Genomic DNA, 14,520 nt, shown 5'->3' on the forward strand with positions numbered 1-14,520 from the left:
AATCCCACGTTTTTGGGGGGGAAAAAACCCTCGAGTTCCACGTTTTTGAGGGGAAACCCCTCAAATCCCTGATTTTTTGGGTGGAAAAATCCCTCAAATCTGACTTTATTTATTTTTTTTTAAATCCCCTCAATCCCTTCCCATAAACCCCATCCTATAAATCCCACAAATCCAATCCCATCAATCCCATACTGTGGGCTGGATTCCCAATGTTTATCCTGTCGGTTTTTGGGTCACCCTGGTGCTGACCCCACTGGTTTTGGGGTCACCCCAGTGCTCATCCTGCTGTTGTTGGGGTTATCCCACTGTTTTTGGGGTCACCTCACTGTTTTTGGGGTCGCCCTGGTGCTGACCCCGCTGTTTTTGGGGTTACCCTGGTGCTGTTTTTGGCGTCACCCTGCTGGTTTTGGGGTCACCCCACTGGTTTTGGGGTCGCCTCGGTGCTCACCCAGCTGTATTTGGGGTTGTCCCCCTGTTTTTGGGGTTACTGACCCTGCTGTTTTTGGGCTCACCCTGCTGTTTTTGGGGTTACCCCGGTGCTGACCCCGCTGTTTTTGGGGTCACCCTGATGTTTTTGGGGTCACCTTGGTGTTTTTGGGGTCACCCTGCTGTTTTTGGGGTCACCCTGGTGCTGACTCTGCTGTTTTTGGGGTCACCCTGATGTTTTTGGGGTTGCTGACCCTGCTGTTTTTGGGGTCACCCTGCTGGTTTTGGGGTCACCCTGATGTTTTTGGGGTCACCCTGGTGTTTTTGGGGTTGCTGACCCCGCTGTTTTGGGCTCCAGCTCCGGAAGGGAAGCGCTCCTCGGGGCTCACGGCCGTGTGGGTGGCGCGGAACCGATTCGCGGTGCTGGACAGGATGCACTCGGTGAGAGAAACGGGAAAATGGGATTGGGATTGGGATAACGGGGTCAGATCCAGGGGAATGGTCCCAAATAAAGGATTGGGATTGGGATAACGGGGTCAGATCCAGGGAATTATCCCAAATAAAGGTTTGGGATTGGGGTAACGGGGATGTGGAACCGATTCGCAGTGCTGGGACAGGATGCACTCGGTGAGAAAAACGGGAAAATGAGATTGGGATTGGGATAACAGGATTGGATCCAGGGAATGATCCCGAATAAAGGATTGGGATTGGGGTAACAGGATCAGATCCAGGGGTATGGTCCCAAAAACGGGTTTGGGATTGGGGTGGCGGGGATTGGGATAATAAGGACTGGGGTACCGGGGATGCGGAACCGATTCGCGGTGCTGGACAGGATGCACTCGGTGAGAAAAACGGGAAAATGGGATTGGGATTGAGATAACAGGGTCAGATCCAGGGAATGATCCCAAATAAAGGATTGGGATTGGGATAACGGGGTCAGATCCAGGGAATTATCCCAAATAAAGGTTTGGGATTGGGGTAACGGGGATGTGGAACCGATTTGCGGTGCTGGACAGGATGCACTCGGTGAGAAAAACGGGAAAATGGGATTGGGATTGGGATTGGGATTGGGATAACGGGGTCAGATCCAGGGGAATGGTCCCAAAAACGGGTTTGGGATTGGCATAATGGGGATTGGGGTAACGGAGATTGGGATAACAGGATTGGATCCAGGGGAATAATCCCAAAAATGGATTTTGGGGTTGGGATAATGGGGTCAGATCCAGGGGAATGGTCCCAAAAACAGGTTTGGGGTTGGGATAACAAGGATTGGGATAACAGGGATTGGGATAACAGGATTGGATCCAGGACAATGATCCCAAAAACAGGTTTGGGGTTGGGATAATGGGGTCAGATCCAGGACAATGATACCAAAAATGGGTTTGGGGTTGGGATAATGGGGATTGGGATAACAGGATTGGATCCAGGGGAATGATCCCAAAAACGGGTTTGGGGTTGGGATAATGGGAATGTGGGAATTTCTTGCCGGCAGATCCTGATCAAGAACCTGAAGAACGAGATCACCAAGAAGGTTCCGGTTCCCAACTGCGACGAGATTTTCTACGCAGGCACCGGGAGCCTCCTGCTGCGGGACAGCGACGGCGTCGCGCTCTTCGACGTGCAGCAGAAACGGTGCCGGGGGGCTGGGGGGGCTGCTCTGACATCCTGCATTTCCTGCAAAAAAAAAAAAATCCTGCATTTCCTGCAAAAATTTTCCCTGTGTTTCCTGTAAAAAAAATATCCTGCATTTCCTGCAAAAATTCCTGTATTTCTTGCAAAAAAATTTCCTGCATTTCCTGCAGCCAGTCCTGCATTTCCTGCACTAAATCCTGCTCTTTTCACCCTAAATCCGTCATTTCCTGCACTAAATCCCTTTTTTTTCACCCTAAATCCCCATTTTTTCACCCTAAATCCCATTTTTTGTACCCTAAATCCTGTTTTTTTCATCCAAAAGTCCTGCTTATTTTTTTGGTTTTTTTGGGTTTTTTTGTTCGGGGTTTTTTTTTTTTGGGTTCCCTTGATGTTTTTTGGGATCCTCTGGTGTTCTTTGGGATCCCAGGGTGGATTTTGGGCTATCCCTGATCCCGGATCTGTTTTTTTTTTGCAGGACTTTGGCTTCGGTGAAGATCTCCAAGGTGAAGTACGTGATCTGGTCAGCAGACATGTCCCACGTGGCGCTGCTGGCCAAGCATGGTGAGCTGGGAAAATCCATTTTTTTTCATGGAAAATCCCTTTTTTTAATGGAAAATCCCTTTTTTAAATGGAAAATCCCTTTTTTTTTATAGAAAATCCCTTTTTTTAATGGAAAATCCCTTTTTTTTAAGGAAAATCCCAGGATTTTTCTGTAAAACCCCATATTTAACTGGAATTCCCGTGATTCCCGCTGTCATTCCCGTTTTTTGTCCCCAGCCATCCTGATCTGTAACCGGAAGCTGGAGTCGCTGTGCCAGATCCACGAGAACATTCGGGTCAAGAGCGGCGCCTGGGACGAGAGCGGCGTCTTCATCTACACCACGTCCAACCACATCAAATACGCCGTCACCTCGGGGTCAGACAGCGCTTATCCGCCGGGAATTCCTTATCCACTGGGATTAATTATCCACTGGGGATTAAATGTCATACCGGGGATTAATTATCGCAGCGGGAATTATCACACCGGGGATTATCTCACTGGGAATTGTCCCACTAGGCATTATCACGTTGGGAATTATCCCCACAGGGAATTATCCCACTGGGAATCACTGGGGAACACTGGGAATTATCCCACTGGGAATTATCCCACTGGGAATTATCCCACTGGGAATCACCAGGCATCACTGGAAATCACTGGGGATCACTGGGAATTATCCACTGGAAATTACCCCATGGGAATTGTCACAGCGGGAATTACCCCACTGGGAATCACTGGGGATCACTGGGAATTATCCCATGGGAATCACCAGGGATCACTGGGGATTATCCCATGGGAATTACCACACTGGGAATTATCCCACTGGGAATCACCAGGCATCACTGGGAGTCACTGGGAATTATCCACCGGGAATTACCCCATTGGAATTATTCCCACAGGAATTATCCCACTTGGGATTATCTCACTTGGAATTATCCACTGGGGATTATCACACTGGGAATTATCCGCTGGGAATTATGACGCTGGGGATTATCCCACTGGGAATTATCCCACTGGGAATTATCACATTGGGGATTATCCCACTGGGAATTCACCAGGGGTCACTGGGATTTATGCCCCAGGGAATCACTGGGAATCACTGGGAATCTCGTGGAGTTCTCTCCTTGAGAATCACCAGGAATCACTGGGCATCTCCAGGAATTCTTTACCTAGGAATCACCAGGGATCACCGAATCCCTCGCCAGGAATTTTCTCCCTGGCACATCCTGGATCTCACTGGAATTCCCTCCCTGGCACAGGGATCACGGCATCATCCGCACCCTGGACCTGCCCATCTACGTGACGCGGGTCAAGGGCAACAACGTTTACTGCCTGGACCGGGAGTGCCGGCCCCGCGTGCTCACCATCGACCCCACCGAGTTCCGCTTCAAACTGGCGCTCATCAACAGGAAATACGACGAGGTCGGGAAATCTGGGAATGGGGGAGATCTGGGAATGAGGGGAAATTGGGTTGGGAATGGTGGAGAAATGTGAGTGAGCTCCATGAGCTCAGCACTGAGTTTGGATTCAAACTGGCGCTCGTCAACAGGAAATTTGGGAATGGGGAAAAAGTGGAAAAACCATTCTTGAGGATTTGGGAATTGCGGGCTGGCAAAGCCTTTCCCAAGGATGGGAAGAGCCTTTCCTGAGGGTTTTGGATTTGGGAATAGGGGCAGGAGGATTTGGGAATAGAGGGTGAGAAGGGAATATTTTAGGAACAGGGGATGGGAAGATCCTGTCCTGAAGATGGAAGAGTCTCTCCCAAGGATTTTGGATTTGGGAATAAAGGCAGGAAGATTTTGGGAATAGGGGCTGGCAAAGCCTTTCCCAAGGATGGGAAGAACCTTTCCTGAGGGGTTTTGAATTTGGGAATAAAGGCAGGAAGATTTTGGGAATAGGGGCTGGCAGAGCCTCTCCCAAGGATGGAAGATCCTTTCCCAGGAATGGGAGGAGCCTTTCCCGAGGTTTTTTTGGGAATGCCGTGCAGGTGCTGCACATGGTGAGGAACGCCAAGCTGGTGGGGCAGTCGATCATCGCGTACCTGCAGCGCAAGGGCTACCCCGAGGTGGCTCTGCACTTCGTCAAGGACGAGAAAACGCGCTTCAGCCTGGCCCTGGAGTGCGGCAACATCGAGGTGATGGCAGCAGGGGGATTTGGGGGTGTTCTGGGACGTTCTGGGATGTTTGGTTTTGGATGTTTTGGGACGTTTTGCGAAGTTAGGTTCTGGATGTTTTGGGATATTCTGCGAACTTTGGATTTGGATATTTTGGGATGTTTTGGGACGTTTGGTTCTGGATGTTTTGGGACGTTTGGGGGAGTTTGGTTTTGAACATTTTGGAAAGTTTGGTTTTGGATGTTTTGGGATGTTTTGGGGAGTTTGGTTTTGGGTGTTTTGGGACATTCTGGGAAGTTTGGTTTTGGATGTTTTGGGATGTTTTGGGAAGTTTGGTTTTGGATGTTTTGGAATGTTTGGATTTGGATGTTTTGGGACGTTCTGGGAAGTTTGGATTTGGATATTTTGGGATGTTTTGGGAAGTTTGGTTCTGGATGTTTTGGGACGTTTTGGGAAGTTTGGATTTGGATGTTTTGGGAAGTTTGGTTTTGGATGTTTTGGGAAGTTTGGATTTGGATGTTTTGGGACGTTCTGGGAAGTTTGGATTTGGATATTTTGGGATGTTTTGGGAAGTTTGGTTCTGGATGTTTTGGGACGTTTTGGGAAGTTTGGATTTGGATGTTTTGGGATGTTTGGTTTTGGATGTTTTGCGACATTTTTGGAAGCATGGGTTTGGATGTTTTAGGATGTTTTGGGAAGTTTGTTTTTGGATGTTTTGGGAAGTTTGGTTTTGGATATTTTGGGACGTTTTGGGAAGTTTGGATTTGGATATTTTGGGACGTTTTGGGAAGTTTGGTTCTGGATATTTTGGGACATTCTGGGAAGTCTGGTTTTGGATGTTTTGGGACGTTTTGGGAAGTTTAGTTGGCCCTGCTGCAATCCCTGCTCCCATTCCCCATTCCCAATCCCTCTAATCCCAGAATTCCATAATTCCCTTGGGATAGATCGCCCTGGAGGCGGCCAAGGCGCTGGACGACAAGGGCTGCTGGGAGAAGCTGGGCGAGGTGGCGCTGCTGCAATCCCTGCTCCCAGTCCCCATTCCCAATCCCTCTAATTCCATAATTCCCTTGGGATAGATCGCCCTGGAGGCGGCCAAGGCGCTGGACGACAAGGGCTGCTGGGAGAAGCTGGGCGAGGTGGCGCTGCTGCAGGGCAACCACCAGGTGGTGGAGATGTGCTACCAGCGCACCAAGAACTTCGACCGCCTCTCCTTCCTCTACCTCATCACCGGGAACCTGGAGAAGCTCCGCAAGATGATGAAGATCGGTGAATTCCCGGCGGGAATTGGGGCTGGGAATGGCGAGGGGTTCTGGGAATTGTGGGTAGTTCTGGGGAGTTGTGGGTGATTCCCAAGAATTCTGGGTACTTCCTAGGAATTCTGGGTGATTCCAGGGAATTCTGGGTGATTCCAGGAATTCTGGGTATTTCCTGGGAATTGTGGGTTATTCCCAAGAATTATGGGCAATTCCTAGGAATTCTGGAATTCTGGTAATACCCGTTTTTCTCCCCCGGAACAGCGGAGATCCGGAAGGACATGAGCGGGCACTACCAGAACGCGCTGTACCTGGGCGACGTGGCCGAGAGGGTGCGGATCCTGCGGAACTGCGGCCAGAGTGAGTCATTCCCGGCGGGAATTCTGGGAATTCCGGGAGTTCCGTGTACAGGGAGTCATTCCCAACAGGAATTCTGCCCTGGGAACTTAGGAAAGGTTCTTGGATCCCCAAGCATCTCTTATTTCAGTGCTTATTCCCTATATTTCTATTCCCATTATTTCCCATTATTCCAGTGGTCATTCCCATCATTCCCATGGTCATTTCCATGGTTATTCCCATGGTCATTCCCATTATTCTAGTGGTTATTCCCATTATTCCCATGGTCATTTCCATGGTTATTCTCCATGGTCATTCCCATTATTCCAGGGGTCATTCCTGTTATTCCCATGGTTATTCCCATGGTCATTCCCGTTTTTTCAGAGTCCCTGGCGTTCCTGACGGCCGCCACGCACGGGCTGGACGAGGAGGCCGAGAGCCTGCGGGAATCCTTCGATCCCGAGAAGGAGACGGTGGGAAAAACTCCGGGAAAACTCCGGGAATTCGGGAGGGGATGGGAGAAATCCTACCTGGGAAACTCCGGGAATTTGGGAAGGAAACAGTGGGATCCAGTGAGGAAAACACCTGGGATTTGGGAAGGAGTGAATGGGGAGGATGGGGGAAATCCTGGAAAACTCCAGGAATTTGGGAAGGAGGTGACAATGGGATCCAGTGGGGAGAACTGGAAAACTCATGGAATTCAGGAAGGAGGGGATGGGGGCTCCTGGAAAACTCCTGGAATTCGGGAAGAAGATGACAATGGGAAGGAGGGAGGAGCAGGGCAGGATTTTCCTGGCTCATCCCGACATTTTCCTGGCTCATCCCAACATTTTCCTGGTGCATCCCAATATTTTCCTGGTGCATCCCAGTATTTTCCCAGTGTATCCCAGTATTTTCCTGGCTCATCCCGATGTTTTCCCGGTGTAGCCCGATATTTTCTCAGTGTATCCCAACATTTTCCCAGCGTATCCTGATATTTCCCTGGTGTATCCCGATATTTTCCCGGTTCATCCCGATATTTTCCCGTCTCATCCCGGTGTTTTCCCGGCCCATCCCAGATCCCGGCCGTGGATCCCGAGGCGCGGCTGCTGCAGCCGCCGGCCCCGGTGCTGCCCCTGGACACGAACTGGCCCCTCCTGACGGTGTCCAAAGGGTTCTTCGAGGGCTCCATCGCCGGGAAAGGTCGGAATTCCCGGGATTTCGGATCAGCACTTGGGGGTTCCCATGGCTGTGGTTGTGGGAAACCTGTGGAATGTTCTGGGAAGGGGGAAAAGGGGATGGAATAGTGGGAAAGGAGCTGGGTGTGAGGGCAGGGGAGTGGGAGGGATCTGGAATGGGATCAGCACTGGGATTGACCCCTGGGAATGGGCTGGGCTGGGGGAAGTCATGGAATGAGCAGCTGGAAAAGGGGATGGAAAATCCTGAGGGGCTCAGGCTGGAGAAGAGGAGGATCCAGGGGGGATTTGGGATTTTCCAGGGGAAATTTGGGATCTGATCCCAGGGAATGGGACAGGACAAGAGGGAACGGCCTCGAGCTATGCCAGAGTGGGAAATTTGGGATGATTTTTCCATGGAAAAAGGGTTGGGAAGCGTTCAAGGGGCTCAGGGAGAGTTGGATCCCCATCGCTGGAGGGAATTCCTGGAATTCTGGGTGTCCAGCTGGGGATCGATCCCACCACCCTGGAGCTCCCACCCCACCCTCAGAAATCCCAAAATTCCACCAGGAGGTGTGACAGTGCAGCTGCAGGATGGGGTTTTCCCCTCATGGAATTCTTTCCCAAGGGTTTTTCCCATTTTTTTTTAGGGAAAGGGGGAGCCCTGGCTGCCGACATCGACATGGACACCGTGGGCACCGAGGGCTGGGGCGAGGACGCCGAGCTGCAGCTGGATGAAGGTGGGAAAATCCCGGAATTTCCCCTTGGAAAATCCATTCCCTGTTCCCTTGGGATCCCTCTGGCATTCCCTGCTCCCTGCAGACGGATTCGTGGATGCCGGGGAAGGATTCGGAGAGGAAGGAACGGGAAAGGGGCAGGAGGAAGGAGGAGGATGGGAAGTGGAAGAAGATTTGGATCTTCCCCCCGAGCTGGTAGGAGAAGCCTGGGGCATCCCAGCTGTGATTCCTTGGGAATTCAGGAAGCAGGGAATGTTCTGTGGGGTCACAGAGCTGGGATTTCAGCTGGAATTCCGGGATTTTCCCTCAGGATGTCCCCACCGGCCCCGCGGGAGCGGCTGAGGACGGATTCTTCGTGCCCCCCACCAAAGGCACCAGCCCAGCCCAGGTAAAATCCTGGATTTCCTTGGAAAAAATGGGAATTTCCTCTTTTTCCCCTTCTTTTTTTGGGATTTTTTTTTGGGATTTGTGAGCCCAGCGTGAGAGTTCCATTGTGGGAGCTCTGCCCATCCCAATCCCCTCTGGATTCTTCCCCTTCCCTCTTTGCCAGGTGTGGTGCAACAACTCCCAGCTCCCTGTGGATCACATCCTGGCAGGATCCTTTGAGACAGCCATGAGGGTGAGTTTCCCATGGAATTTTTGGATGGAAAAACTCCTCCCTTCCCTTTTATTTTCCCTACTCCACCCCAAATCTTCGCTGTGTGTCCATCTGGGAATATTCCATCCCCGTTTTTCCGTGGATACGACCCAAAGTGAGGCGTCAGCGCTGCCTGATCCAGGTTTTCCAGACCCAATCCATGATTTTTTTTATTTTTTTCCCTCTCAGCTGCTGCATGACCAGGTGGGAGTGACCAACTTCGGCCCCTACAAGCAACTCTTCCTGCAGACCTTTTCCCGAGGCCGGACGACATTCCAGGCTCTTCCCAGCCTCCCTGCCATGTATGGATTCCCACACCGCAACTGGTGAGCACTGGGACGAGCCTTTCCCCTATTCCAGGGCTTTTCCAGATTTTGGGGGTAACAGGGAAGAGAGGTCCCACACAACCTGCTCTCTCCTGATCCCTAAATCCCAGATTTTGGGATGCCAGGAAAGAGAGGACCCACACATCCTTACTCTCCCCTGATCCCTAAATCCCAAAGTTTGGGAATACCAGGAAAGAGGGGGCCCACAGACCCCACTCTCCCCTCATCCCCTGATCCCTAAATCCTAGATTTTGGGGATAACAGGGAAGAGAGGACCCACACAACCTGCTCTCCCCTGATGCCTAAATCCCAAATTTTGGAATACCAGGAAAGAGGAGGTCCACACAACCCGCTCTCCCCTCATCCCCTGATCCTTAAATCCGAGATTTTGGGAATACCAGGAAAGAGGAGGCCCACACAACCTGCTCGACCCTCATCCCCTGATCCCTAAATCCCTAATTTTGGGAATACCAGGAAAGAGGGGGCCCACAGACCCCACTCTCCCCTCATCCCCTGATCCCTAAATCCCAAATTTTGGGATGCCAGGAAAGAGGGGGCCCACAAAACCCACTCTCCTGTGATCCCTAAATCACAGATTTTCGGAATGCCAGGAAAGAGGAGGCCCACACAACCTGCTCTGCCCTCATCCCCTGATCCCTAAATCCCAAATTTTGGGAATACCAGGAAAGAGTAGACCCACACAACCCGCTCTCCCCTGATCCCCTGATCCTGAAATCCCAAATTTTGGGAATACCAGGAAAGAGGAGGCCCACACAACCTGCTCTACCCTCATCCCCTGATCCCTAAATCCCAAATTTTGGGATGCTAGGGAAGAGAGGACCCACACAACCTGCTCTCCCCTGATGCCTAAATCCCAAATTTTGGAATACCAGGAAAGAGAGGACCCACACAACCTGCTCTCCCCTCATCCCTAAACCCCAAACTTTGGAATACCAGGAAAGAGTAGACCCACACAACCTGCTCTCCCCTCATCTCCTGATCCCTAAATCCCAACTTTTGGGATGTCAGGGAAAAGAGGACCCACACAACCCACTCTCCCCTGATCCCCTGATCCTGAAATCCCAAATTTGGGAATAACAGGGAAGAAGGGGCTCACAAAACCTGCTCTCCCCTGATCCCCTGATCCCTAAATCCGAGATTTTGGGAATACCAGGAAAGAGTAGGCCCACACAACCCGTTCTCCCCTCATCCCCTGATCCCTAAATCCCAAATTCCGGGATGCAGGAAGGAGGCCGGGCCGAAGAACGCGCTGCCGGCCGTGGGGCTGAAGCTGAACGATCTGATCCAGCGGCTGCAGCTCTGCTACCAGCTCACCACGGCCGGCAAGTTCGAGGAGGCCGTGGAGAAATTCCGGCTGATCCTGCTCAGCGTGCCCCTGCTGGTGGTGGACAACAAGCAGGAGATCGCCGAGGTCGGGGGACACTGCTGAGGGGGGAATGTGGGAATTCTGAGGGGAAAATTTGGGAATTCCTGAGGGGAAAATGTGGGGATTTATGAGGGGGGAAATGTGAGATTGCCGAGGGGGGAATGTGGGAATTCTGAGGGAGGAAATATGGGATTGCTGACGTGGAAAATGTGGGATTTCTGAGGGGAAAATGTGGGATTCCTGCCCTGGAAAACATGGAATTTTTGAGGAGGGAAGTGTGAGATTGCTGAGGGGTGGAAATGTGGGGATTTTGAGGGGGAAGTGTGGGAATTCCTCAGGGGGAATGTGGGAATTTTGAGGGGGAAATGTGGGAATTCCTCAGGGGGAATGTGGGAATTCTGAGGGGGAAATGTGAGATATCTGATGGGGGAATGTGTGAATTCCTGAGGGGGAAATGTAGGGATTTATGAGGGGGAAAATGTAAGAATCCTGAGGGAGAAAATGTAGGAATCCTGAGGGTGAATAATGTGGGAATTCCTGAGGGGGAAATACGGGATTTCTGAGGTGGAAAATGTGGGATTGCTGAGGGGGAAATGTGGGAATTCCTGCCCTGGAAAACATGGAATTGCTGAGGGGGGGAAATGTGGGATTGCTGAGGGAAAAAATGTGGAATTTTTGAGGGAGAAAATGTGGGAATTTTTGCCCTGGAAAACGTGAAATTCCTGAGGGAAAAATAAGGGATTTCTGAGGGGGAAATGTGTGAATTCCTGAGGGAAAAATACGGGATTTCTTAGGGGGAAATATAGGAATCCCAATGCCGGGGTGTCCCAGGGAAGGGTTTGACCCCCGGATTTGTCCCAAAGGCGCAGCAGCTGGTCGCCATTTGCCGGGAATACATCGTGGGATTGTCCATGGAGATCGAGAGGAAGAAGCTGCCCAAGGAGACGCTGGAGCAGCAGAAGAGAATCTGTGAGGTGAGGGGAGCCTGAGGGGAAAAACATGGAATTCCTGAGGGGAAAAGGAGGGAATTCCTGAGGGGAAAAGGTGGGATTTCTGAGGGGGAAAATATGGAAATTCCTGAGGGGAAAATATGGAATTTCTGAGGTGGAAAATGTGGAATTTCTGAGGGAGGAAATGTGGGAATTACTGAGGGGAAAAACACAGGATTCCTGAGGGGAAAATGTGGGAATTCCTGAGGTGGAAAATGTGGAATTTCTGAGGTGGAAAATGTGTGAATTCCTGAGGTGGAAAATGTGAAGTTTCTGAGGTGGAAAATGTGGAATTCCTGAGGGGAAATTGTGGGCTTCCTGAAGGTAGAAATGTGAGATTCCTGAGGCAGGAAAAAAATGGAAATTTGAAATTCTCCCTTCAACACAAACACAACAAGGGCTGCCTGGAACTGAGTGATTCCCTGTCATAATTCCCATTATTCCCAAGGACTGAATCCTGATTTTCCGTCCTTTCCCTGGCAGATGGCCGCCTACTTCACGCACTCCAACCTGCAGCCCGTGCACATGATCCTGGTGCTCCGCACTGCCCTCAACCTCTTCTTCAAACTCAAGAACTTCAAAAGCGCCGCCACCTTCGCCCGGCGCCTGCTCGAGCTCGGCCCCAAGCCCGAGGTGGCCCAGCAGGTGAGACCCCAAATATCCCAGTTCCCAAATATCACTGTCCTCAAATGTCTCTGTTCCCAAAGCCAGAAGGTGAGGGCCCCAATATCCCTGCCTTCAAACCCAAGCTTTGACTCGTTTTTGGGTTGTTCTTGTCCCCAAACCCCCACTATGACCCTTTTTTTGGGGTGTTCCTGTCCCCAAACCTGAGCTGAGGCCCTCATGTGTGAAACCCACGCTCTGACCCTTTTTTGGGATGTCCATCTCCAAACCTGAGCTATGACACCATTTTTGGTGTGTCCCTGTCCCCAAATACCCACTATGACCAATTTTTGAGGTGTCCTCATTCCGAAACCCTCACTATGCCCCATTTTGGGGTGTCCCCATCCCCAAACCCTCCCTACACCCCCACTATTTTTGGGGTGTCCCCGTGCTCACGGCGGTGTCTCCGTCCAGACGCGGAAGATCCTGGCGGCGTGCGAGAAGAACCCCGTCGACAGCCACCAGCTCAACTACGACCAGCACAACCCCTTTGACATCTGCGCCGCCTCCTTCCGCCCCATCTACCGCGGCAAGGCCCTGGAGCGCTGTCCCCTCAGCGGCGCCTGCTACAGCCCCGAGTTCCGGGGCCAGATCTGCCGTGTCACCACGGTGAGGGGACACATCCCACCCGGGTTCCATCCCAGGGGCTGGGGGAGCCCGGGTTTGGGGGGGTTTGAGAGGTTGGAGATGTCCTCAGGGGAGACATTTTGTGTTTGCGGAGGGGATTCTTGCAGGGAAGGCCCGTGGGAGTTGGGCCTGGTTGGTCTGGAGGAGGCTGAGGGGGAATGTCCAAAATCCATGGAAATATCTCAAATATTTCTTCATATATCTTCAATATCCTTGCAAATATCTTCAATATCCTTGCAAGTATCTTCAATATCTGTGGAAATATCTCAGATATCCCCAAAAATGTCTTGAGTTTTTCTGACAAGGAAGGCCCGTGGGAGTTGGACCTGGTTGGTTTGGAGGAGGCTGAGGGGGAATGTCCTAAATCCATGGAAATACCTCAAATATCCATGGAAATATCTTCAATATCCTTACAAATATCTTCAATATTCATGGAAATGTCTCCTCTGAAAGGGGATTTGGGGATTTTTCCGCATGGAAGGGCTATGGGAGTTGGGCCTGGTTGGTCTGGAGGAGGCTGAGGGGAAATGTCCTAAATCCATGGAAATAGCTCAAATATTTCTTCATATATCTTCAATATCCTTGCAAATATTTTCAATATTCATGGAAATGTCTTCTCTGGGGGGATTTGGGCTCTGGATTGTTTTTTCCACAGGGAAGGGCTTGTGGGAGTTGGGCCTGGTTGGTCTGGAGGAGACTGAGGGGGAATTTTGTCCATCCATGGAAATACTTCAAACATTCATGCAAATATTTCAAATGCCTCCTCAAATCTCTCACATTTCCGCCCAAATCCCTCAAATTCACACCCAAATTCCCCAAAGGGATCTCAGGACACTCCCAGACCCTTCTTGGTGCTCCCAGCATAAGCTAAGGAGCAACAACTACAAATCCAATCCTTAAATCCCAGATTTTCACCCCTAGATCCTGAATTTCCACCCCTAAATCAATTTTTTGTCCCTGCAGGTGACGGAGATCGGGAAGGACGTGCTGGGGCTGCGCATCAGCCCCCTCCAGTTCCGCTAGGAATTCTCCTGGATCAGGAAATTCCCTCTGCCCCATCCCAGTTCACCCCAATCCCTCCCTTGGCCATTCCCATCCTCTCTTCCTGGTTTTTTCCCTCACATTTAGCAGGATTTTTTTCCTTGTTCCCAGACTGGTTTTCCTGTGCTTTTATCCCAGATTTTTTCCAGAGGGGGAAGGGTGGATCTTCCCAAATCCTGGAATTCCTCTGCTCCCCTTAAAACAACTTGGAAAAGCCAGGACTGGCTCTGTAGATCCCAAATCCAGGGAAATCCTGCTCCCTCTGAAGTGCTCCGTGTTCATAGACTCCTTGTGTTATCGTAATGAGCTCGCCTCGTTAATAAAGTTCGTTAATCACCTGGATTTTCCTGCTTTGTAGCTCAGGACGCGTACCAAAAAATTGGAATTTATTCCCTTTTCCCAGCTCAGAGAGCTGAGAATTTTCCTGAGCATGGGATTGTCACTCCTGGAATGATTTGGAGCTGGGTGTGTTAATTAGTGGGGTGTAATTAGCGCCCCAATTAACCCTGAGGGCTTGTCCTGCTTTTCCTGGTGGAGTTTTGTCCTTTGGGGTTCCTGAGTGTGACTCCAGGGCATGGAAAAGGCTCCAGAATTCCCAAATTTGGGTGGGAATAAAAACGGGGGAGGATCCAGGGATGCAATTCCAGGGATTGTCCTGCTG

At 50.9% G+C, this 14,520-nt stretch overlaps 1 protein-coding gene across 3 annotated transcripts in view; it reads left to right on the forward strand.

Moving 5' to 3' along the window:
- COPA (COPI coat complex subunit alpha) overlaps positions 1-14,201 on the forward strand; it is a 29,316-nt gene extending 15,115 nt beyond the window's left edge. For 2 of the 3 annotated variants that reach the window (XM_033082818.1, XM_033082819.1), the window contains 21 exons: positions 785-867; positions 1,919-2,058; positions 2,534-2,619; positions 2,836-2,974; positions 3,856-4,018; positions 4,584-4,730; positions 5,654-5,713; positions 5,846-5,975; positions 6,227-6,322; positions 6,683-6,771; positions 7,357-7,480; positions 8,103-8,192; positions 8,275-8,384; positions 8,500-8,577; positions 8,740-8,808; positions 9,016-9,152; positions 10,398-10,584; positions 11,403-11,513; positions 12,012-12,173; positions 12,606-12,800; positions 13,782-14,201. In XM_033082818.1, coding sequence (XP_032938709.1) covers positions 785-867; positions 1,919-2,058; positions 2,534-2,619; positions 2,836-2,974; positions 3,856-4,018; positions 4,584-4,730; positions 5,654-5,713; positions 5,846-5,975; positions 6,227-6,322; positions 6,683-6,771; positions 7,357-7,480; positions 8,103-8,192; positions 8,275-8,384; positions 8,500-8,577; positions 8,740-8,808; positions 9,016-9,152; positions 10,398-10,584; positions 11,403-11,513; positions 12,012-12,173; positions 12,606-12,800; positions 13,782-13,841 — 2,456 coding nt within the window. In that variant the 3' untranslated portion in view covers positions 13,842-14,201. Of the gene's footprint in view, positions 1-784; positions 868-1,918; positions 2,059-2,533; positions 2,620-2,835; positions 2,975-3,855; positions 4,019-4,583; positions 4,731-5,653; positions 5,714-5,785; positions 5,976-6,226; positions 6,323-6,682; positions 6,772-7,356; positions 7,481-8,102; positions 8,193-8,274; positions 8,385-8,499; positions 8,578-8,739; positions 8,809-9,015; positions 9,153-10,397; positions 10,585-11,402; positions 11,514-12,011; positions 12,174-12,605; positions 12,801-13,781 lie in introns of all 3 variants that reach the window. The other variant, XM_033082820.1, reaches the window with a different exon arrangement.
- Positions 14,202-14,520: the final 319 nt, after the last annotated feature.

The sequence above is a fragment of the Catharus ustulatus genome, chromosome 30, assembly GCF_009819885.2.
Source record: "Catharus ustulatus isolate bCatUst1 chromosome 30, bCatUst1.pri.v2, whole genome shotgun sequence".
NCBI classification, from domain to species: domain Eukaryota; kingdom Metazoa; phylum Chordata; class Aves; order Passeriformes; family Turdidae; genus Catharus; species Catharus ustulatus.